This window comes from Nerophis ophidion, unplaced genomic scaffold, assembly GCF_033978795.1.
Source record: "Nerophis ophidion isolate RoL-2023_Sa unplaced genomic scaffold, RoL_Noph_v1.0 HiC_scaffold_365, whole genome shotgun sequence".
Classification (NCBI taxonomy): domain Eukaryota; kingdom Metazoa; phylum Chordata; class Actinopteri; order Syngnathiformes; family Syngnathidae; genus Nerophis; species Nerophis ophidion.
Window position 1 is genome coordinate 1 of NW_026907285.1, and position 26,484 is coordinate 26,484.

General features: G+C 37.6%; 1 protein-coding gene and 1 long non-coding RNA gene across 3 annotated transcripts in view; both read left to right on the forward strand.

The window, feature by feature from the left end:
- The first annotated feature begins 263 nt into the window (after nt 1–263).
- LOC133548054 (NLR family member X1-like) overlaps nt 264–26,484 on the forward strand; it is a 44,455-nt gene continuing 18,234 nt past the window's right edge. Inside the window, exons 1-4 of one of the 2 annotated variants that reach the window (XM_061893467.1) lie at nt 264–408; nt 670–727; nt 21,953–22,065; nt 25,653–26,043. In XM_061893467.1, the coding sequence (XP_061749451.1) occupies nt 708–727; nt 21,953–22,065; nt 25,653–26,043 (524 nt within the window). In that variant the 5' untranslated portion in view covers nt 264–408; nt 670–707. The remainder of the gene's footprint in view (nt 409–669; nt 728–21,952; nt 22,066–25,652; nt 26,044–26,484) is intronic. The other variant, XM_061893468.1, reaches the window with a different exon arrangement.
- On the forward strand, nt 11,452–17,125 carry LOC133548055 (uncharacterized). Its single transcript, XR_009805725.1, has 5 exons — nt 11,452–11,848; nt 12,416–12,470; nt 14,768–14,853; nt 15,740–15,876; nt 16,065–17,125. It is a non-coding gene; the product is annotated as an uncharacterized LOC133548055 (long non-coding RNA).

Genomic DNA, 26,484 nt, shown 5'->3' on the forward strand with positions numbered 1-26,484 from the left:
TGCATCTTCAGACCTTGCAATGTACTGCAGTTGCATTCCAGATCATCTGCTCAAAAATAATGTTTTTCCAAAATGTAAACACATTTCATGATGGAGAGGTTTCAAAAGTAGACATGCCCAACCATTAATGAATTGTACAAGTTTTTTGAATATTTATTTTTTACAAATTTGAATTTAAATAGTGTGTTCTGTTTTAACAAGACTTTGTTGCTGAATATTTTATTTTGAAGGAAATTTTGCGGACCCGCGATGCAGCCATTTCCTTCCTCGGAGTGACACTTCTTCACACATACTGTAGACAGTACACTTCAGACCAAACACTGACATGGATTACGGTTACAGAATACATTTCAAAAAACAGTCACTGACCGTTTTTTGAGGCACTGTCGTTCTGCAGACAATTTAAAGGTAAAATTCCGCTACGTGTCACATTACTCACATAGGTTTTTTTTTTAGGTCATTTGTCAATGTCACATAATGCCGTAATCGATGTTTACCGAGAAATGTGACATAGCTCAAAGTCATATTGTGGTCATTAAGGCGTGAGAGGTCTGGAGAAAGTTCAGAGTAATGTTATTGATTTCTCACACATAACGGGAAGAAACGACAGCAACACGAAAGGCACAATATAGTTGCTTTATAATAATTATATTGTATCGTGTTCCATAGATTGTACCACCCAAAGTCTCAACTGGCTGCGGAAGAGAATGAGTTCATTACTGCATAGGTAAGTCGAACTCCTTCTGGTGTTTTAGTGAGTAAATGCAAAGTTGTCCTCTTACCATTTGGAGTAGATACGATATGCACCGTCGCCAAGAGAGCTATGGCATATTTGTTCATTTAAAAAAAGAACTTGTAATATATTCAACTAGACACCATCTATGTGTCATATGTTTTTCAAACATCATGATTTGTATCCCTAAAACTATCTAAGATTGAAACCAAAACATATTTATAAAAATGTGTTTTTTAAGACATCATGATATATATTTATAAACCTCTTGAACATTGAAAACCCAACTCCCAAATGCTTCTTCCTACTACTTCACTGCAATATTTAATAAAATGGATCAATTCCAATTCATACATCCCTCCATTTTTTACCACTTGTCCCTCTCGAGGTGGCGGGGGTGGCTGCATGCAGCCTATCCCAACTGTATTGGTGCGGAAGGCGGTGTACACCCTGGACAAGGTGCCAGTCATCGCAGGGCTAATCCAAATTCATTAGATCATTTAATGTTAGATTAAAAAAAAAAAACTTTTCGCACTGTCATCTTGGGGTATTGTCTTTGAAATTTTGAGGCGCTGTGAATTCTTTCTGGATGCACTGTACATACATATTTTAAAATGTTCCCTCTAACTTTTCATGTGTCTGAGTAAACACACAAACTCACTAAGGATTCAGTAGAATGCATGTGAGCAACATTAGACGTGCACACTAGCAGCACACCTGTTCCAATCCTGACATCATAGCAAGTTCTATGTCTTATTGCTATAATCAAGTGACAGCTGTCTTTTCTTTTAGTCTATTTTCTAAAATAGATGAGTTGGCCCACTTACACTGAAAATAACAAAACAAATCATGCACCTGGGGATTGATTGATTGGCAACACTAAATTGGCCCTAGTGTGTGAATGTGAATGTTGTCTATCTGTGTTGTCCCTATGATGAGGTGGCGACTTGTCCAGGGTCTACCCCGCCTTCCGCAGGAATGCAGCTGAGATAGCCTCCCTCACCCGCCGCGACCCCGAACGGGACAAGCGATAGAAAATGGATGGATGGAAATCTTTTTTTTCATGAGCTATGTACTAGTATTGTACGTTTGTAGGTCTGGGTGGGAGTCATGCTTTGGAAATAAATTGCACCCTTTCAGAGATCGCATTTCGTTTCTCGTGTAACATTCACATGTTGCACACTGAGATATGTGCTGTAGCACAAACGTCGGATAGAGTGTACTTGCATGTAACTTCCTGTGTGTTAAATATATCATTAAAGTTTGTATTTGCATTTCTGTAATCTAGTAAGAGCATTTCATAAATTAATATACTTTGTAAATGACAGTAGAATATAGGTTGTACTTTAATAGCACTTTTCTACCTTCAAGGTACTCAAAGCGCTTTGACACTACTTCCACATTTACCCATTCACACACACATTGACACACTGACGGAGGGAGCTGCCATGCAAGGCGCTAACCTGCACCCATCAGGAGCAAGGGTGAAGTGTCTTGCTCAGGACACAACGGACATGACGAGGTTGGTACTAGGTGGGGATTGAACCAGCGACCCTCGGGTTGCGCACGGCCACTCTACCACTGCGCCACGCCGTCCCATAAGTACACATCTGATTGGGAAGTCATATTGTAACAACCTGGCATTTACAGTTCATGATTGTGGTCAGGGCCGTAACCAGGACTTGACAAATTCCGAGGTTTAAAAAAAAAAGGTAACGTAAGAGGAGCTTTGAAAGGCTGAAATCATGGTTATCCCAGCATCATATAAATAATATTACCTTGAGCAACGGAATGAATGATCCACTTTTTTAATTTAGTATGCTGAACTTAAGGTGTTAGGCATATCAAACAATTTCAACATCATTAAAACATAACAAATATTTCATTTCAACTCTGACTTGGGTTTGAACTCAACTTTCTGATTTGTAGTTCATGTCCTAGTCCTGCGGGACACAAGGGACACCGGAAGCGTTGAGAAAAATATTTGTTACTTTCTAATCGGTGACAGAGCAGGAGATGTCCAGGAAAATGTTTGAATTTCATATGAGGCAACTTGTCATTAAATAATTTACATTTAACATGTGCTTCTTCACACAAAACGCCACTGTGAAGCTCTACGTACAGAGTGTGTTCTGCATATAGGGCGGGGCGGCACATGACTGACATAGCTGTATTACACAGGCAGCGTTTCACATCAATTTTTATTCAGGTGAAACTAACATTAGTGACGTGACTATAATTTCATGTTAACGTTATGTTGACAGCACATTTTGGATTGGATGATGTTTAAAGTAAAAGTGGACTTCATTGTGTAATGATGTTGTCTAATGTCTGGAGTTGTATCTGGTTCAGCTGTGCATGACCAAATATCGTATATTAAGAGAGGACACTTTACCCACCTGCTCCCAGTGCCATCCACACTGGTTTAAATGTTACTTAGATAATGGGTTTCCCTATGTAAATGCTTTGAGTGACTCGAGAAAAGCGCTATATAAATATAGTTCACTTCACTATCGCATGGTGATGTACAGCGCAAACGATGTCCCACACAAAGCATATTTGCAGACATCTCCATCTTGTCACTTGAAAAATACAGGAATTTTACCACATTAAAAAATGAAAGGGCAATACATATATATATGTCCACATTTCTTTCTCGATTTAGACATACAACATACAAATTTTGAATGGTTCCAAAGACAAAATGTTCCTTGGTCTCATTACTTAAGTATTAGCATTCTAACGTAAGCATGCTAATTTTTGTAGCTAATTTTGCAACCTTATACCCCAGAGCCATATAACTTGGTATGTGACACATGCTAACCTTTGAGTCATTAAACTTGTTACCTGACACTTGCTAACGTTAGCATTTCAGTTCGACTTGTGCATGTCGGCGGCTGTGTCACATGCAATTCTGCCTGGAATTGTACAGATTCTAGTACAGTGGTTCTCAAATGGGGGTACGTGTACCCCTGGGGGTACTTGAAGGTATGCCAAGGGGTATGTGAGATTTTTTTCAAATATTCTAAAAATAGCAAAAATTCAAAAATCCTTTATAAATATATTTATTATTATTATATAATACTTCAACAAAATATGAATGCAAGTTCATAAACTGTGAAAAGAAATGCAACAATACAATATTCAGTGTTGACAGCTAGATTTTTTGTAGACATGTTCCATACATATTGATGTTAAAGATTTTTTTTTTTTGTGAAGAAATGTTTAGAATGAAGTTCATGAATCCAGATGGATCTCTATTACAATCCCCAAAAAGGGCACTTTAAGTTGATGATTACTTCTATGTGTAGAAATCTTTATTTATAATTGAATCACTTTTTATTTTTCAACAAGTTTTTAGTTGTTTTTATATCTTTTTTTCCAAACAGTTCAAGAAAGACCACTACAAATGAGCAATATTTTGTACTGTTATACAATTTAATGAATCAGAAACTGATGACACTGTGCTGTATTTTACTTCTTTATCTCTTTTTTTCAACCAAAAATGCTTTGCTCTGATTAGGGGGTACTTGAATTAAATAAATGTTCACTGGGGGTACATCACTGAAAAAAGGTTGAGAACTACTGTTCTAGTACATACCTATAGCCAAAATGTGTTTGCTCATCTGTTGCTTAATCTCCTATCTTGAGAACATTTTGAGCTTCTCATATCTGTCTAATTGTGTAATCAATTGTTTCTCTTTTATTGCTCCTAAGGGACCCTTAGGAGCAATAAATAAGCTAAAAAGAGACAAGACATCACTGAGACAAAGGAGGTTGAGTTGAGACAACCCTTTGAGCAATATTTGAGAAGTGGGATACACTAAGGAGAGCTCATACATGTATGCCACTGATCTCAATTATGTCTCATTTATTTTGAAGGAAAATAAAAAGAGAAAGAAATGAGATGTACGAGCAATAAAAGAGATCTTATGTATGTCTTTTTCATGTTTTGGTTATTTCTCCTAAATTTCTTATCATATCTCAAATTTGAGAATCATGAGAACAAATTGAGAGTGCAATTTAAATATTCATTATCTGACTTAATTAGAAATAACACTTAACAAATTCTCAAATATTGAAAGGTGTATCACTTTATTTGGCTACACAAAAATACAAAATATTATATATATATATATATATACCTCGGTGTACACATGGACAACAAGCTGAATGGGTCAAAACACGCTGAGGCCCTCTACAAGAGGCTAGGATCCTTCAACGTCTGTACAAAGATGTTGAAGATGTTCTACGAGTCGCTGGTGGCGGGCGCCTTCTTGTACGCCGTGGCTTGCCGGGGCAGCGGGCTAAGAGTGAGGGACACAAACAGACTGGACAAGTTGGTAGAGAAGGCGGGTAACGTGGTGGGAGTGGAGCTGGACTCTCTGGCGGTGGTGTCAGAGAGGAGAAGTCCAGCAAAACTCCTAGCCATTATGGACAACACCTCCCACCCACTACCCTCGGACCTTGCGGAGAGAATGAGCACGTTCAGTGGAAGGCTCAGACTAAAAAAAATCTTTAAAAAAAAAAAAATCTTAACCCAGACAGTTTAATTCTTATTTTAATTCATATCTATTTTGAGGTGCGGTGGGCTTAATGGCACGTTTTTATAATGGGGTACATATTAAGAAAGTTATAGTATTTTTAACAAAAAGGTCATGACTATAATCTTGAGCCCCAATGACTTTGTATTGAAGAGGTTGACCATAAATTAGTGCATTTTGACCAGGTTAAAACAATCATAAGTTTTTAAACATGTATCACAGGAAAACTATTCTTATATCATGTTGCTAGTCTTAACAAGACCTGTCTGATAATACCGGTTTCATTTAAATTAATGAATATTTAACATTTTACACACACACCTATTTTAATTTCCTAAATATATGCAGTTTATACAATCAATAACATGATAAAAAACATACTCGGCTACAGTCAGCGAGTAAGCAAATGTACTGCTGCTTTCAAAATGGCGGGGCAAATTGGTTAATCATTGAACACTTGGATGCTATCTCTTATTTATTACAGCTAGCCTGCCAATAAAACGCAGCCCGGACCTTCATTGTCAATTGTCACTTTACCTACAACAGTATTATAAAAGTGGTGTTTAGGGCACGTCCAACCGGTAGGAGGCCACGGGGAATACCCAGGACACGTTGGGAAGACTATGTCTCCCGGCTGGCCTGGGAACGCCTCGGGATCCCCCGGGAAGACCTAGACGAAGTGGCTGGTGAGAGGGAAGTCTGGGCTTCCCTGCTTAGGCTGCTGCCCCCGCGGCCCGACCTCGGATAAGCGGAAGATGATGGATGGATGGATGGAGTATTATAAAACATTTTTAAGTTAAGGCCCCCAAATTAATATGCACTGCAGAATCTAATTGTGAAGGTCATTATGTATGCTAACACTACTTGTTGGGCAGACGCCATTAGCGTTACCGCAACCTCCCAAAGGACCACTTCGTCGTCACAACCCCCTAAATATTTTCACTTCACAACATTACATGGTTGACCAACTAAAAAATATTAGGATACTTACCTCTCCAAGTCTAATGTCACAAGCGTTGTGGTCGTCGTTTCCTTCTTCTTCTTCTTCTTCTTTTGTTTTTATGGCGGTTGGCAAGCAACCTTCTGGTGTGCATTACCGCCACCTACTGTAATGGAGTGTGGACCGAGGTGGATCCCTACTCTATATTCTTTTACTTAACCCAGTGTTTTTTAAATATGTGTATATTGCTTTATATCCTATGTTTTCTGAATGCAATCCTAATATATCTCCCACTTCTAACCTAATATTTTCTTTTGCTAACTTATTTTCCAGTATTTCTCTTTCTCTATTATATTTCCTACATTGTATTAAGACATGGTCAACATTTTCTATCTGGTGGCAAAAATCACACAGCCCTGTAGTATGTTTGCCTATCAATTTTAGTGAACTATTTAGATATGTATGCCCTAATCTCATTCTAGTCATAATGTCTTCTTCCTTCCTATTTCTACCCCCTCCTCTCATTACACCTACTTTCCTCTGGACTTTGTAAAACTCTCTACCTTTTGTTTCCTTATTCCAATTATCCTGCCACTTTTTATTGTGTTCTATCTTAATTATGCTCTTCACTTCTTCTTTACTGTGCTTAATCTCCATGTTTACTTCTGTTTTAGTGGTTGCTTGTTTTGCGTATCTATCAGCTAACTCATTTCCCTCAACTCCTACATGAGCAGGAACCCAGAGAAATGTTACCACACCTCCCGCTTTATTTATTCTGTAGATTGCCTGAACTATTTCATAAACTATATCTAGTCTTGTTTCTGATGTTATGTTTTTTATGCTCGTCAATGCACTGCTGGAGTCCGAGCACACGACTACTTTCCTAGCTTTGTTTTCCTCTATCCAGTTAACTGCCATATAAATTGCTACCAATTCCCCCGTAAAAACAGATAGTTTATCACTAATTCTTTTATTCAACACTATATTTCTCTGTGGGATAACTGCAGCAGCTCCTACTTTACTATTTATAGTTTTTGATGCATCTGTGTATATCATAATATTATCAAAAAACATTTCCTCAATCCGTTGTTCTATTTGGTAACTATTTAAATGTCTATTCTTCAGTAACTGCATGTCTACCTTTGGGTTTTCATACATCCACGGTGGTATTGCAGGAATTGGTACTGTAGGGCTCACTTTAATATTGTCAATTTGTGTTTTTTTACATATATCTCCTATTATCCACCCAAAACTATTCATTTTTTTCTTCCCTTTTTCTTGGCAATTTATTAGCACTTGACGGGTTGGATGTCCTTGCTTGGATCCTTTTAAGTTTGCCCAATAAACTGCTGAGAGTTGATCTCTCCTCATGTCCAAAGGTTTTTCATTCATTTCTACTTGTAATGCTGCCACTGGAGTAGATTTAGTAGCTCCACAACATAATCTTAACGCCTGCGACTGGATCCGGTCTATTTTCTCAAGTAGAGTTTTTGAAGCAGATCGATAAATAATGCATCCGTAGTCGATAACAGACCGAATTAAAGTGATATATATTGTTTTCAATGTTAACCTATCAGCCCCCCAATCTTTACCCCTCAAAGCCCTCATTATATTTAACACCTTTTTACTTTTCTCCATTATCTTGCTGATGTGGGTTGACCAGTTAATATTTTTATCAAACCATATTCCTAAATATTTAAAAACTTGTACCTCTTCTATGTTTTCTCCATAGAGTTTTATTTGGAGCTTGTTTTGTATTTTCCTCTTCGTAAAATGTATGACTTTTGTCTTTCCAACAGAGAATCTTAAACCCCAAGCCGTCCCCCAGTCTTGAACATTATTTACCGCTTTTTGAATCTTCTTTTCTATATAATTTGTATTTCTACCTCTCTTCCACATCACTCCATCATCAGCAAACAATGCCACCTCCACTAACCCTTCCACTTCACTAAAAACTTCATTTATCATGATGGAAAATAGTACTGGACTTATTATACTCCCTTGTGGGGTCCCATTTTCCACTTTGTATTCTCTACTATATTCATTTTCTATCTTTACTAATAATGTTCTACTTGTTAAAAAGTCTTTTATCCATCTGTACATTCTTCCTCTAATCCCAATCCTATTTAGTTTCATCAGCAACCCCTGTTTCCACAACATATCATACGCTTTCTCTATGTCAAAAAATACCGCAATTATACTTTCTTTATTTATTTGTCCCTTTCTAATTTCCTCTTCCAGCTGCACTGCTGGGTCATTTGTGCTTCTTGCTTTGCGAAAACCACTTTGGTAGTTTTTTATAATTTCTTTTGACTCTAAATAATATATTAATCTTTCATTAATCATTTTTTCCATTACTTTGCCCAAATTTGAGGTCAATGCAATCGGCCTATAATTTCCTGCCTCTTCCGGATCTTTCCCTGGCTTGCATATTGGAATTATTACAGCTGTTTTCCACTCATCTGGTAATTTTCCTTCTTCATATATCCTATTATATAATTTCAAGACCACTTCTTTGCCGATGCTACCTAAATTTTTGATCATTTGATAACTCACCAGGTCTTTCCCTGCCGTCGTATTTTTAACTTTTTTTAAAATTCGAACCATTTCATCCAAAGAAAATGTCATATCCACAGTGTTGATAAAACTATTATCGTTGTCTTCCTTCATTTCCTCAATATTTACACTAATTGTTTCTTCTCTCTTTTGTTTTTCTACATTTTTCAAATTATCATTACTGTGCACTTTAACAAAGGTTTTTGCTAAAAGTTCTGCTTTTTCTTTATTTCCTACCACACTCCGCATTCCATCTTTCATCACATGATTTTTATGTTCTTTTCTGAGCCCTGACATTCTCTTGATCATTCCCCACACTTGGCTTAAAGGAGTAGTTCTATTTAGTGTTTCACAAAAAGTTCTCCAATGGTGTTTTCTTGTTTTTTTAATAACATACCTTACTCTAGCTTGATGCCTTTTATACTGGATCATGTCTTGGAAATTATGTGTTCTTCTCAATATTCTAAATGCTCTATTCCGTTCTTGTATTGCATCTGTGCACTCTTGTGTCCACCACGGCACTATCTTCCTTCTTCTCCCTATACTATTCCTTGGTATGCTCTGTTCGGCTGCTTCTATTATGCACTTTGTAATATCTGTATTTAATTGTTCAATATCTTGATTTATATCTACTTCCTTTAAAGTTATGTCGGTAATTTCCCTAAATTTCTCCCAGTCACCATGATTATACTTCCATCTTCCTTCTATCCTAGTGCTTTCTGTCCTATGATTTATGTTTATGTGAATGACGATTGGATAGTGATCACTTCCCATTGTGCTGTATTTATTTACTTCCCACTCCACCTTTCCTGCTAACCCTTGTGACACTAGTGTTAAATCTATTGCTGTTTCTTTACCCGTGACGACATCTAACCTTGTTCCCGACCCATCATTCACACACACCAGTTCTTTTTCCTCCAAAAGTGCTTCCAATGTATCCCCATTCCAGTCATCCCTTTCACCCCACATTGTGCTATGTGCATTAAAGTCACCACACCAAATAATATTGCCACTCCAGTGCTCCATTATTGTTTCTAGTTGGTGAATTTCTAATTTCTTGCATGGATTATAGAAGTTTAGTACTTTGTATCTTTCTTTATTATTCCATACTTCTACTCCTACTATCTCTAGTTCTTGTTTTACTTTTAATATTGAATAATGCATATCTTCCTTAATAAATATGGCACATCCTCCTCCTTGCCCATCATTCCTATCTTTACGTATCGTTATATATCCTTTTATTATAAAGTTTAATTTTGGCTTCAGCCATGTTTCTTGAATACATATTATATGTGGTTTATTTTTCATATTATTAATATATCCCTTTAATTCCTGTCCGTTTGCTATCAGACTTCTGGCATTCCACTGAACAATTAACATGGCGTTGGATTGTGGTAACATGACTCGGTCTCGTCTACTCTCTGTAGCTCACCTTGCACCTGTTCCCAGGATAATTCTTTTAAATTTAAAAACTTTGCTGCTGCTTTGACAATTATTTTGATTTTCTCAGTCTTGTTTCTAGCCTGTTCTGTACAATTTATTACATAAGCCAGGAATACAACTAGTTTATCCATGGAAATTCCTGTATTTGCTGCCTCTTGTTTTTTATTTCTTGAACTATTTTCACTTCTGTCCTGTTCTGCACTTTCTTGATTTCTTATTTTAACTGCCTCTGCATAAGTAATATTTCGTTCAACTCTGATTTGCTGTACTTCTGTTGCCTGTTTTCTTATGATGCAGCCCCCATACGCTGCTGTGTGATTCCCGCCACAATTACAACACTTGACCTGTTCATTTTCTCCACATTGTCCATATTCATGCTCCCCTCCACACCTTCCACATCTCATTTTAGCATGACACACACTAGCTATGTGCCCATAGCGTTGGCACTTGAAACAACGTACTGGGGGTGGCACGTAAGCTCTAACATAGAAGCTTAGATACCCAATCATGATTCTCTCTGGGAGGACCTCCTCTGCAAATTGCACTAGCACGGATTCGCTCTCAGTCTTTTCACCGTTCCTAAATGCCATCAATCTTTTCATCGTAGTGACAGTTCCTCCTTTTATTTCTCTTTTCAGATCATCTAAATTTTCTCCTCTTGGGATTCCTGTCACGACTCCTCTTGCCCCCTTCCGTTCTCCCACTTCGATTTTTTCCTTTATTATTTTGTTGCACAGTTTTTGCAATCGCATTGCTTTGTTCTTTTGCTCTCCATTTTTGCATTTAATCAACAGCCGTCCGTCCCTGAGCACCTTCGCTATCTCCACCTCTCCAATGTCCTTCTTTAATCCCTTAACCAGAGTCATCAAACTAATGTCATTCATATCTTGGTTTGATTTAAATGTATAAATTATCTTATATTCATCCATCATAACCCTTTTCCTCTTATCAACCTCTTCATCGTCTTCATGCACTCTTTTAGTACTCGCCTTTCCTTCACTCCCTCCTCTCCCCTTCTTTCCTCTCTCCCCTCTAGTCCTATCCATTTCCATACTATCCTCATACATCCCGTCACTATCCCCTTCCATCTCGATCCAGTCACAAAACAGCTTATGCTCAACCGCCAAAACAGATTTAGATACTCTCGCCGCCGCCAAATTCACTCCAAATGTTTGGTAGTTCCGCCTGGTCTCAAGGTCGTCGTTTCCAAAAAATTTCCCGCTTCTTCTTCTCTTTCTTCTTCTCTTTCTTCTTCGTTTTAGTTTAAGGTAGGCGCAGACAACGTTCAAATGTTACGCCACCTACTGTTTCCCCGCTTCTTCTTCTGACGTTAATTGATGGCAAACAACGCGTGATGTCCGCCGCCGTCTGATAGAAAGCATAAATTTTCTCAATTGCCTTCATTTGAAAGTTGCTCATAGCCAAAAATGGCTATTTTCAGATGGACATATAACTTTATCTAAATTCTGAGATGTGAATCTCAACATCCTCGCGAGATTTAGCACGACACCCCATGAATCTGTCCAATCATTTTTGCTCTTCCTGGAAAACACGCATGCGCATTTAGTGGGCGGATGTGACTTGATTTCGATTGGAAGAAACAATTCAGCATTGAAGGAATAACAACTGAAAGTAAGTAATACCATTTATTGTTTTTGTTTTGGTATTTGAATTACTTTAACACACACAAGTTAGTATTTATTAAACTACTGTAACCTCACTGTGTTACGGAAATAGAGAAATAAATACCGCATTCAACGGCGCAACCACCTTGGTAGAAGCTGTGAGACTTACTTCCACCGAGGCATCGCAAGTGGACCCCGACTTAAACAAGTTGAAAAACTTATTGGGGCGGTATAGCTCGGTTGGTAGAGTGGCCGTGCCAGCAACTTGAGGGTTGCAGGTTCGATTCCCGCTTCCGCCATCCTAGTCACTGCCGTAGTGTCCTTGGGCAAGACACTTTACCCACCTGCTCCCAGTGCCACCCACACTGGTTTAAATGTAACTTAGATATTGGGTTTCACTATGTAAAGCGCTTTGAGTCACTAGAGAAAAGCGCTATATAAATATAATTCACTTCACTTATTCGGGTGTTACCATTTAGTGGTAAATTGTACTGAATATGTACTGTACTGTGCAATCTACTAATAAATGTTTCAATCAATCAATCAATTTGATATTTTATATTTCTTCCTGCAGTCATCCCGTCCTGCAGCCACCAATGTGAATGTGGAAAATGACGACCAATGTTTAAGTAAGTTGTATGTATATGCATGTTCTTTGTTTAAGTGAATTAGTTCTGATTGAGATTTACAGACCAGATATATGGATAAAAAGCTGTTCACAGTTTGTCAGGAACAAGCATGGAAATATTGCTTTCTATTACCCTGATTACTGTAGCACATATGAAGAATGAAACTTAAAATATGAGTTATCTCAGCATGTGTAATTAATCTTCTTTGAACCTTTCATTTTCAAGTTAAGGGCGGTAGATAACATCAGTTCATGATTAGGGATGTAACAATATCAACATTTCATGGTATGATATTGAGTGTTATAGCCACGGTAAGATATTGTTACAAAAATGTCAAAGTGTTTTAAATGAAGTGGCAGGAATGTTTAGGATAAACACACTCACTGCAATAGAACACAAACATCATGTTCATATGCTGTAGTCATATTTATTATTATTATAAACAGGTATTTTAAGTGCAAAGGAATGGTGCAGAATCATCCAGAATTTCAAGTAGCACACAAAGACAAACAAAAACAAAAACTTTCAAATAAGTGTCTTTTAAAATGACATAAATTGTAAACATCCAGTGTAACAAATGTAAAACAATGTTTATTCTGCCAAGAAACTATACTGTGTGTCTGGTAAGGGTTTTTTTAAATACAAATTGGTATGATTGTGGGTATGATTATTTTTTGAGCACATTTAACAATAATGCAAACAGTGATAATTTTGGTCACAGTAACATTGATATGACATTTTGATATTGTTACATCACTGCTGTTCAGTTAAGTTAAAGTACCAATGATTGTCACACACACAGTAGGTGTGGTGAATTTTGTCCTCTGGCTCTGACCCATCCACTTGATCACCCCGGGGAAGGGAGGGGAGCAGTGGGCAGCAGCGGTGCCGCGCCCCGGAATCATTTATGGTGATTTAACCCCCAATTCCAACCCTTGATGCTGAGTGCCAAACAGGGAGGCAATGTGTCCCATTTTTTTATAGTCTTTGGTATGACTCGGCCGGGGTTTGAACTCACAACCTACTGATCTCAGGGCGGACAGTCCAAGTAGGTGGATTTAAATTTTGAACTTCCTAAGAAACTGTCCTGTGCAGTGGAAATGTTATAAGTTTGTAGAATACTGATTCTTAAGAGTTAACTAATAATTTGACTTTTAATCATGTAAATACCTCACAAATGGATATTTTCCCTCGCTGGCCTTTTGGTTTCTGATCAGCGATATTTTCCAAATAACGGTTCTAACATATAACTCATTCTAATATATCACTCCTATTCCCTAATTTATTGTAAACATTGTGGTGTGTAGTGTCTGCAAATTTCTTATTTTGTGCATGTCCACATTTCCTCTGGTGAGCTGCAACGGCTTTGGGTCGACTTGGAAATGGTCTGGATTAACGTGGCATGCAGTATGCAGACTTTATTTAAGGTTAAACTAACACGACAGTTATAGGCACAGAAATATTTCACAGCAACGATTCCTCGGATCACCGAAGCACAAACGTTCCCGTCACTCCTGCAGCCTTCCACTTTTTCGCCCCTATATAATGTCCCCTGTTTGAACTTTGTTGTCCCACACTGCGCGGGTTATCATGGGAGATTGAGTTTAATTCTCAGATGAGCCCACCTAATCGTGTCAGAACAAAACACACCGACTGGAGTTCTCGTTTGACAGCGTCACACATCACGGCATTATTTTGAGAAGTTTGAAACCAAAATAACGTTATATTTACAATAATGTTTCATCCCTCGTCAAAATCCTTTCTCATAGGTTTGGTTTGCTGCTGTGTATTTACTAATGATTGGCATTAGCATCCACAACTTTCTTTTTATAGTGTGTGTTGTATTGTGATGAGTTTAGGGGTGGGCAAATTAATGCGTTAATTACAAGTTAACTCATCAATCTATTAACGCCGACATTTATTTTATCGCACATTTGCGTATGTTGTTTACGTGCTTTTATTTTGTTTACGCCTGTTCTTAACAAGATGGTGGCGCCTGGACGGGCTTCGGCGTCGAGGGGCTCTTGGTAAAGATGGAACTTTTGGCAAAAATATCGGACAATTCTGCAAATTTCATGGCTGGCTTACAGCGTGGACCGCCAGACAATTCTGGATGTGGATAGATCGGGCCGTTTTGGACTGAATGACGCGTGCTTGCTAGACCGGCTAGCTAGCATGGGAATACTTTGCCGGCTACATCCAGCGGCCTGTGAAGCAGCGGAGTATATGTGTTGTCTGTCTATTCATGAATAATGCAAACGTGGAGTGTTGGCTGAGTTCTTAACGTTTACTTTCAGAGCGTGCATATCACAACATACAAGATGCCGTCATGGCGACACACAACTTATCACCCAAGATGCTCGTCACTCCTGTTGCATGCTGGGTAGGGTAGTTCTTTTTTTTCATGGCTCATAACATCACAATATAGTACCATGTATATGATGCGTTCAGTTTATCAAAGCACCAAGCAAACAATCGGAAAACTCCCATCATATCAATTCCTAGATATGGTCGTAATTGTTTTAAGTGCACTACGCATAATAAACACAACATTATTAATATTGCTACTATGGATAATTTGATCAAAAATTCCCTAAAACAGCCCATTACCTATAATATAGTTTTTTTAAACATAAGATCCCTGATAAAAAAAATGTTTCTGCTGTCACCTCAGAATTTGCATGCTCAGAGATTTGTATGTAGATTATATTTATTTTCCATAACAAACAGGATAACTTAAATACCCTGGCAGTGGCAATAGGCTTAAATGTTTGTATTTACATTTTTTGAGTTGATTTTCATAAAATATGCTATTTAACTGCTACTGTTTAACAAGTACTGATTTAAATTGTGTTTGCACAACAAATGTTTTGACGCTTTTGTTCATGTGGGAGAATATTCCAATAAAGGTGCACTACATACTACTTTTGAATTCATTATTGGGCTTTGCGTATACAATGCAGTTAAATCCGATTAATCGGAGAAATAGTGCGATTAACTTCGATTAAAATTTTTAATCGTTGCCCAGCCCTACATGAGTTACATTTAATACTGTGGATTATGTGTTACCACAAACACAGAAGATATGTAAACATGAACTACAATGTGATCAAGATGTTGGAAAAAAGTAAATGCATTTCGTTAGCTGGATTTATATAATGTGTTCAATTTATGTCAACTTGCTTCTTGTTTTGCATGTTTTTGTCTTTTTTTTTAATTATTTTAATCTTTTGAGTTTTTTGGTTCCTCTTCTTTGTGTCCGGGGGTAGCAGCAGGGTAACACTGCAGGAGGCGGTGCCTCCTGATGGAACCCAAAACACTGCTCTTCAAATGGAACACATCCAACCTTCAGGTGTCCATGCAGGTTGTACCACTCTGGAACATCAAGCCTCTCCCTACGTACCAGGTACACCCACCGTCTTCTGTGTCTGACTAATATTTTGTTGTGAATTTTGTCACGAAGCAAATCCTGCTAACATATGACAAACTTTTGAGTGTAAAAATGTGAGCGATATGCTGAGATGTTATACATTTTGCCTTGTGACAAAATGTTATAAAAAACCTTTCATGATTTGTATTCTATTTTAATTTCAGCACATGAAATTATTTCTACTTCTAACCATCAAAGACATGGAAAACCATTTTCCAGTTCAGCCCTCCAGATGCTCCTGATGGCCTAACAACTGAACTACATGTCGATGCTGAGTATGATCTATCTCAATCATTTGAGGAAGCTCTCCCTGATATAGGAGATTGGATGTACAATGACGGACATACGTTTAATGAAGGATTTGAAGATAGTTTGAGTGAGGAGTGTGCAGAAGAGTCACATTTCAAGGACACAACAGACAAACCAATAAATGACAATGCATCAGAAACCGTGGCAGAGTGTCTTCTGATCATCATGGGTTATGTAAACTGTCATAAAGTCACTGATAAGGCCCTAAGTGATATGCTCAAAATGTTCAAGTTGCTTTGTCCCGATAGTCTGAACACAGACTGCTTAAACAGTGTGCAGAAGTTCAAAAACTTTTTTTTATCCCGCTCTGCATCAACGCCTATTATATTACATAAATCCTCCAGTAATTGTTTTGGACCAATTGAAAGTAAACAAATAAAATGCCTGTTTTGTGGGACCAGTGTGTCAGAAGAAAGATTATCATCCTTTTTTAAAGTATGGACAGATTGATTTCTTCTTTACCATAGCACAATCATGTGCCAAATGGGCCCTTGTTCGTGATTTTAAACATGCAGGTTTTTCTTTGCTGCAAGATAGTGTAACATATGAGACATGCAGTCCTGTTATTCCCCTATTGGAAACCTCTGCCAGTACAGTAGTATCCTTGGATGACATATTGGGTAAAGTTGTTTTACTTGACTCCACATTCATGCCTGGCATTGTGTTTGCAGTTAAATTCCCAAACACACTTGAAAAGCTTTAAATAATTAAGAACTGAACTGGCTTAAGAAGCCACAAATCAAATATTTGATCATTGTTATAAATGCTCTGAAAATACACACTGATGTGATGTTGCCGTGGATGCTGTAAAAGTCTGTAAATATGTACTGTATATGGAGTACCATTGTTAATTAAGTTTTTGAATTGTGTGTCATATTTCAGTGGCCAATATATTAAATTTACTTTTGAAATAAAACCACTGTCTTTTTAATGAATCATTAGGCCTACTATGTTACTGTATTTTAATATTAGTCCTTATGATGGTGGTTGGAGAGCCAAATATCTTCTGAAGTGGTACTTTGTTAAAAGAGTTTGAGAACCAATGCTCAAATAAAGTACTATAATCTAATCTGATCTAATCTAGAAAGTTCACACATGTTAAAAGGTCTTAAAGAGTGTCTTGTGATCATATCAGATGTATTGTTTGAGTTCAGTTTTAAATCTCACAATTGTAGTCACTGAGTTACTGTACATGGCGCGTGTATAAGAAATCAACAATTTAAGTAGAACATTTTGTAAATAAATCACTTGGATTACAGACCATATATCCACATTGCCTGAATTACTTATTTTCTCCAAATGTTGGCATGAGATAAACTGGAGTATGATTGAGGTATAATTAAATAGTGCCAAAAAATGCATTTTTGAAATTCTTTTTTGTAAGACAGAAAACAGGCATATCTAACAACTCAAATAGTGAGCAGTGAGAGACAAAACCAAGTATATCTCTCACTGAGACATTATTGAGACATACTGAAACCAATACTCAAGGAATTTAGGGATTTTACCATCTACTGTCCGTAAAATCATCAAAAGGTTCAGAGAATATGGAGAAATCACTGCACGAAAGCGATGATATTACGGACTTTTGATCCCTCAGGGGGTACTGCATCAAAAACCCGACATCAGTGTGTAAAGGATATCACCACATGAGCTCAGGAACATTCATAAAACCACTGTCAGTAACTACAATTGGTCACTACATCTGTAAGTGCAGGTTAAAACTGTACTATGCAAAGCCAAACCCATTTATCAACAATATCCTGAAACGCCGCTGGCTTGGCTGGGCCCGAGTGGAAAGGTGTTCTGTGGTCTGACGAGGCCACGTTTCAAATAATATTTGGAAACAGAGGACATGGTGTCTTCCAGAACAAAGAGGAAAATAACCATTTGGATTGTTATAGGCGCAAAGTTCAAAAGCCAGCATCTGTGATGGTATTGGGGTGTATTAGGATGGGTAACTTACACATCTGTGAAGGCACCATTAATGCTGAAAGGTCCATACAGTTTTGGACCAACATATGTTGTCATCCAAGCAATGTTATCATGGACACTCCTGCTTATTTCAGCAAGACAAGTGTTACAACAGCCTGGCTTCGTAAAAGAAGATTGCGGGTACTTTCCTGGACCGGCTGCAGTCCAGACCTGTCTCCCATCGAAAATGTGTGGCGCATTATGAAGCGTAAAATACGACAGCGCGGATCCCGGACTGTTGAACGACTGAAGCTCTATATAAAAGAAGAATGGGAAAGAATTCCACTTTTAAAGCTTCAACAGTTAGTTTCCTCAGTTCCCAAACATTTATTGAGTGTTGTTAAAAGAAAAGGTGATGTAACACAGTGGTGAACATGTCCTTTCCCAACTACTTTGGCACGTGTTGCAGCCATGAAATTCTAAGTTAATTATTATTTGCAAAAAACAATAAAGGTTTTGAGTTTGCAAATCAAATATCTCGTCTTTGTAGTGCATTCAATTGAATATGGGTAGAAAAGGATTTCCAAATCATTGTATTCTGTTTATATTTACATCCAACACAATTTCCAAACTCATATGGAAACGGGGTTGGTAATCAAGAGTAACTAGTTTACTTTTTTCAAGTAGCTTTCTCGACCATTTTCTGATTTCTGGAGTTACTGTATCAGATCATTCAAAGTGATCATGTAAACAGCACAATCTGGTATTATTAATCGGCTAATAGACACCGTCTGATTATGAAAAATCGGTACGCAAATTTATTTTTGCGGGTAATCTGATCACACGTATATAAATCGTGGGCATTTAAATTACAGACCTTGCATTAGTTCTTGATGAGAAATAATAGCATTTCAGTATGTAAAAGCAGGCTGATGACAGTAAATCCAGCGGGTTGTACACTTAGTAACAGCAGGAGATTTTTTTTCCTGGGACAATCTAACATGCAAACTTGGTGAGCATTGAAACATCACCCCATTAACTATCTTGCACTTTGCCACAATACATTTGAGTTATTGGTCACTACTTTGATACACCTATGTACTTAGAAAAAAATCTGATATTAGACTGAAACTATGTAAACCAGCTGTTTTCAATTAACACATTAACAACAATGCCAGATCTAATAATTACAATCATCTGATGACTTCCAGGCAAGTCCCTGCATTACAACATTCCATGTTAGGTTGCGTGGTTACAAGACTCTCCCATAAATTATTAACACTACAAAAACAAAGAAAACTGCGGAAGAATAAGTAGGCGAATAAATATGTATTAACACTTTGCTGCCCTGTGTAAGAACATAGCCACTTTTTTGTCGTCCTTTCAATATATCTCTCAAGCATTAGTAGGATTCTTCTGATGGCAGAGCGTCAAATAAAGGGAAACTGAAGTGAATTGAGACATTGGAAAATGATCCAATTTCTACATTGGCTGAATGACTAGTCCAAGGCGCTCAATGCCACAACCATCATTAAGGATATAGATTTTCACGTGAAAAGATCTGCTCCTATTAAATGGACAGTGGTACGATCACTATGCAAAATAGTGGTTTCTTATTGAGAATTTTTTATGCAAAAGGGTTCCTTTTCAAAACCATGTTTACAGTATCTGGTTTTACAATATTTGTCGAACTGTCGTCTATTTTTTTTTTTAAATACTTATTAATTTACACAAAATGGAAAATTACAAATTAAAATTCTGACATCTATTTAAGATTTTCAACCAAATAAATATACATTATTTGTAAAAAATATATATTATTGCCGTGTATTTTATTGTGCACAGGCCATTGGTTTGTTTATATTGTAGTTGTAGTAGTTGGTCTTAAAAAGCTCTGAGAAAATATTAAATTTTTCAAGATATTCCATGACAGCCCTGAACAAGTTTAATTTACAAACCCCGTTTCCATATGAGTTGGGAAATGGTGTTAGATGAAAATATAAACGGAATACAATGATTTGCAAATTATTTTCAACCCATATTCAATTGAATGCACTACAAAGACAAGATATTTGATGTTCATACTCATAAACGTATTTTTTTTTTGTTGCAAATAATAAATAATTAACTTCATTTCATGGCTGCAACACGTGCCAAAGCAGTTGGGAAAGGGCATGTTCACCACTGTGTTACATCACCTTTTCTTGTAACAACACTCAATAAACGTTTGGGAACTGAGGAAACTAATTGTTGAAGCTTTGAAAGTGGAATTCTTTACCATTCTTCTTTTATGTAGAGCTTCAGTCGTTCAATAGTCCAGGGTCTCGGCTGTCGTATTTTACGCTTCTTACTGCGCCACACATTTTCAATGGAAGACAGGTTTGGACTGGAGGCGGGCCAGGAAAGTACCTGCACTCTTTTTTTACAAAGCAACACTGTTGAAACACGCGCTGAATGTGGCTTGGCATTGTCTTGCTCAAATAAGCAGGGGAGTCCATGAAAAAGACGGCGCATAGATGCCAGCATATGTTGTTCCAAAGCCTGTATGTACCTTTCAGCATTAATGGTGCCTTCACAGATGTGTAAGTTACCCATGCCTTGGGCACTAATGCACTCCCATACCATCACAGATGCTGGCTTTTGAACTTTGCGTCGATCACAGTCTGGATGGTTCGCTTCCCCTTTGGTCCAGATGACAAGATGTCAAATATTTCCCAAAAATATTTGAAATGTGGACATGTCAGACCACAGAACACTTTTCCACTTTGCAGCTGTCCATCTTAGATGATCTCAGGCCCAGAGAAGCCGGTGGCGTTTCTGGATGTTGTTGATAAATGGCTTTCGCTTTGCATAGTAGAGCTTTAACTTGCACTTACAGATGTAGCGACCAACTGTATTTAGTGACAGTGGTTTTCTGAAGTGTTCCTGAGCCCATTTGGTGATATCTTTTAGAGATCGATGTCGGTTTTTGATACAGTGCCGTCTAAGGGATCGAAGCTCACGGTCATTCAATGTTGGTTTCCGGCCACGACGCTTACGTGGAGTGATTTCTCAGGATTCTCTGAACCTTTTGATGATATTATGGACCGTAGATGTTGAAATCCCAAAATGTCTTGCAATTTCACTTTGAGAAACGTTGTTCTTAAACTGTTTGTCTATTTGCTCACGCAGTTGTGGACAAAGGGGTGTACCTCGCTCCATCCTTTCTTGTGAAAGACTGAGCATTTTTTGGGAAGCTGTTTTTATACCCAGTTCCCAATTAGCCTGCACACCTGTGGGAGCTTCCAAATGTGTGTTTATTGAGCATTCCTCAACTTTATCGGTATTTATTGCCACCTTTTCCAACTTCTTTGTCACGTGTTGCTGGCATCAAATTCTAAAGTTAATGATTATTTGCAAAAAAAAAAAATGTTTATCAGTTTGAACATCAAATATGTTGTCTTTGTAGCATATTCAACTGAATATGGGTTAAAAAGGATTTGCAAAGCATTGAATTCCGTTTATATTTACATCTAACACAATTTCCCAACTCATATGGAAACAGGGTTTGTAATAATGGGTGATAACCGTTGGTGAGTTCATAAATGTCAGTACCTTTGAGGCTTGCTCCAACCTGCAAGCAAGCGGTGGCAGCTTCAAGCATACCAAATCATACTTACTGAATGTGACCTTTCTAGTTGCGTGAGTAAAGTATCCCTTAATGAGCAGGAGGAACTAAAAATCCAGAGAAAAGACTGAGTGCAATTTTTCAAGTTAATCATGTTTGTAATGTGTTGTCTTTTGGCAGAAACAATGATTTTCTAGTAAACTGACATGAATGTTTTCTTAGACGGGCGAGTAATCTGGTTGGATTTTGGAAGTGGAAGAAGAGAGCAGATGTTTGTCTCTGCTCATGCACACAATTTAACTACAGGAATGTTGTCTCTACTACACCAGAACCAGGTAAACAGCTCATTGGGAAAAGGTCTTTTCAGCATATAAACAGTATCCACTCCATATTTTTATTCTAAGGTTACAAAGTGATTGTTCATATTGTTTTGTTTTATTTTGTTTTGTTTTTTATGACTGAGAAAAAAGATAATGAATGAGGTGTTTTTAAAAAGGTGAATATTAAAGCGTACACAAACCTCTTCACGCTGCATTTGTTCACCCCAAACTGATTAGCAATAACTCTGTATTCTGCAAAACAGGCAAGATAGTCCAGAACATTGCAAACTTCATCTGAAACCCTGTTGACCGTGGCACAAAACAACTGTATTTTCCTTCGTATTCAAAATTCCTTCCATTAATCGACAGAGACATTCAAAAGTTTTGCTTCCACGATTCTTAGTCCAAAAATTCCTTTGAAAAAACTCTTTCGCCGATCTGTCTTCGCTTCGGACCTGCATCTGCCTCGATACATTCTTGGTTGTAGCGTCATTTTCGTAGCGCAACCCAAGATCATTTCTTGATACTTTCTGCTATTTAAACTCAACATAGCAATTACAGACATAATATTTGTAATATGTGCACTTAAAACAAGTTGTAAGGATCCGCAGATGGCTAGTGTGACGCCATAGGTCAACCAGAACAGGAATTCATTTACCACACTAAAATGAAATAAGCGCCCCCCAGTGTACAGGAGACATTGGCGTATGACCAATAGTCACATTAGAGAATGCGCATGGACACTTGGACTTTACATTTAGGTACTATTTGAGAAATCACACTAATTTAGTGCATGGAAACATTGTGAGTGACATCTTAAGCTCAGTGGCCTCTTTTCTCAGAGAATGTCCTATATGAATTCTCACAATGATGAGGTACTGTTGATTAATTGTTAGGCGTTGTCTTGGTCTAATGATGTTCTAATGTGAACAGTGTAATGAAGATGACTGTTGGAATCCCAGTTCTAATAAAACCAGGATGTTAATTGGGCCAGTCATCAATCAAATATATGTTAATGAATTTTGCCATCAGTTTGTCGTTAAAGAATAGCAAGATGTGACAAAAAAGCAAAATAAATACAACAATTGTACATATACATTTTAAAGTTAAAGAAGGTAAATTTCAGTTCATGTGTAAATGTTTCTGCATTTTAGGTTTTTCCTAAAATATACTCCCAACAGACTGACTTATTGTGAGTAGTCCATATACAACACCTGGAAAACATTATTAAACCACCAGACTTGGAAGATGTTCATTCAGTTGTTTAATTTTGTCAGGAAAAATAACAGATATCAGACATGACACCATTTTAACTATAACTTTCTTGCTTTAGGAAACACTAAAACAAATCAAGAATAGAAATTATGTTAGTCAGTAACAGTTTAGTTTTTACCCAACTGCACGATTCAATAACTGTACCCATTCGGCATCCATGACAGCTGGTCACCCAGAAGGGCGGTTCCCACATTTGAGGCCCCTTCCCAAGGTTTTGTCTTTTTCCCATCTCATGCTTTTGGAGTTTTTCCTTGCCCTGATGTGGGTTACAGCCCTTGTGATTGAGGGCTATAAAAAAAAATTATGATTAATTGAGTGAGTGAGTGAGTGATTTTTATATCAAGCAGAGTGAAAAAATTTTGAAATCAGTAAATTCAGAGGAACATAATACGGACTCACCCTGTAAGTTTGCATTTCCACAGCTAACACCTGCATCAGATTAAATATGTTGATTAGTGTATGGTTAAAAAAGAGTGTTGACAATTGGGAAGGCTGTTGCATGAGGTGGATTGTGATGAATCATGGCTCCAACATTGGAGATTTCAAATGAAACAAAACACAGTATTGTTAATTTTTCCGAGGAGGTAACTCATCACAAAATGTTGCAAAATATGTGGATTGTTCACAGTCAAATGTGTCTAAAATATGGCCCAAATACAAACAACATGGAGAGGTTGTAAAAGGCAAGCATACTGGTAGACCAAGGAAAACATCAAAACGTCATGACAGAAAACGTAAAGCCATATGTTTTGAAAACAGAAAATGCATAGCAAAACAAATCGAGGACAAATGGGCTGTAACTGGAGTCACATTCTGAGACCGAACTGTAAAAAAGCATTTCAAATGGGATTCAAATACAGAAAAGCTAAACGAAAGCAGCCATTAACACCTAAACAGAAAAAAACCCCCTCATATTCAGTTATGAATCCCGATTCTACATCAGACAAAGTGATGATGCTGGAACTTTTATTTGGTGCTGTTTCAATGAGATTTATGAAGATGACTGCCTGAAAAAACACGCAAATTTCCACAGTCATTGATGATATGAAGCTGCATGTCAGGTAATAGCTCTGGGGAGATAGCTGCCATTACATCATCAATAAGATTACATAATTTCCAAGATGATGATGCGTTGCCATTGAGTAAAAACTAAATACACGTTACTTGAAGAAAGATACATAAACTAAATATCCATCTATCCATCCAATTTCTACCGCTCATTCCCTTTGTGGTTGCGTGGGGCACTGGAGCCTATCTCATGGCCTGCAAATTGTCCGGATCTCTATCAAATTGAAAATCTGTGGTGGAAATTGAATAAAATGGTCCATGACAAGACTCCAACTAGCAAAGCTGATCTGACAAAAGAAAGTCAAAGCAAGATTAATGAAGAGTACTGTTTGTCATTTGTTAAGTCCATGCCTCTGAGACTGGAAGTTGTCAGAAAAGCCAGAGGTGGTACAACAATGTACTCGTGGTGATTTGGAGAGATATTGTGTCTGTTTTTCAGGATTCCATCACGTTTTCCTCAGAATTGAAATATTTCATATATTTTTGCTTGATCTAAATATGAAACTGTAATTGATTACCACAATTTATTTTTTGGATTTATTTTAGTGTTCCTTAAAGGCAGAAAGTTGCTGTTCAAAATTATTGTTTTATTTAATGTCTGTTATCTGCTTTTTCTCTACAAAATTAAACAACTAAAAACATCCTCCAAAACTGGTGTTTCCATACTTATTCCAGAAGTTGTGTAAAAAATATATATTTTTTACATTGTGAGATATACAGTAAAATGCTTACCATTTTGATTGTATTTTGCTTTGCATTACATTGAGAGGGTTTTATTTCACTCTTGTCTTTATCTCTTAAACTTCTTCGTACATCACTCTGCCCATGTTTGCAACTTTGAGCTATGGGCAGTGTTCAAAAACACTTTTCTTGGATAAAGGTTGGAGTACGGAATGAGCTGGATCACACTGCAAAATATTACATTACTGCTGAGATGTCAATTATTCCCTCTTTTACTGAGCTTTTTCTCATGTGAAGCATGTAGAATTTGCAACTAAAAGTGCATTACTCTTAAGAATATTTTGTCATGGAGCATCACTGGCTACCTCTGAATGCCTTGTGTTTTGTCACACTTTATATACTTAAATCAGAGATAGTTTACCCTTTATCTTCTACATTTTTGTTTTATGACTACTGCTAAGGTACACTTGGGCCGGGACAATACCCATTACAGTTACTTTTGTTGACTACTTTGCTGTAAAAGAGATGCCATATTTAATGTAATACCATAACAAATGCATTTTATTGTCCTACTGTAGATCAGATTGAGATTCACAAGAGAAAGATGCTTCTATGGTTCAGCCATCTACCACAGGAGGAAAAGCAGTTTGGGGGTTACTTCAGCCCAGAGACAATGCATGTAGATCCACTGATCCTGGAGAAGCATCCTGAGGAGAGAGCAGGACTCCTCGGCTCCCCACTCAAAATCCAGGCTTCCTCCGGCAACTCTGTGGTTGTAGAGCAGCTCTTTGAGTTCAATGGAGACCAGAGCGAGAACAGAGGAATCAATGTGCTGTTGTATGGTGCTGTGGGTACAGGAAAAAGCACAATTGTCCGAAAGCTTGTGCTAGATTGGTGCGCTGGGACCACACTGACGCACTTCAAGCTGCTGATTCCGTTCTCCTGTGAGGATCTTGGTGAACTTACAAAGTAAGATATGTTTTAATGTATTTTAGTGCTTTTGTTGGTTTTCTCTCTAGGAAAAATTTATTGAGGACATGTGACATCGACACAAACAAGCACACACCTGCACAGCATAGCTAATTATAATGCACATAAAGGCTCATTATGTCATCTTTTTTATCCATCCATCCATCTTTTACCGCTTGTCCCTTTTCGGGTCGCGGGGGGTGCTGGAGCCTATTTCAGCTGCATTCGGGCAAAAGGCGGGGTACACCCTGGACAATTCGCCACCTCATCACAGGGCCAACACATATAGACAGACAACATTAAAATATACTTAAAAATCTTCTTTTAGTCAGACAATATTTTCGATATTCTGGATGGATTTTTAATCATGTTTCGACTGTCATCTGCAGTTTCGACTGTCTAGGTCTGCCTACGATGAGTTGGCGATTTAGTCAGGGTGTA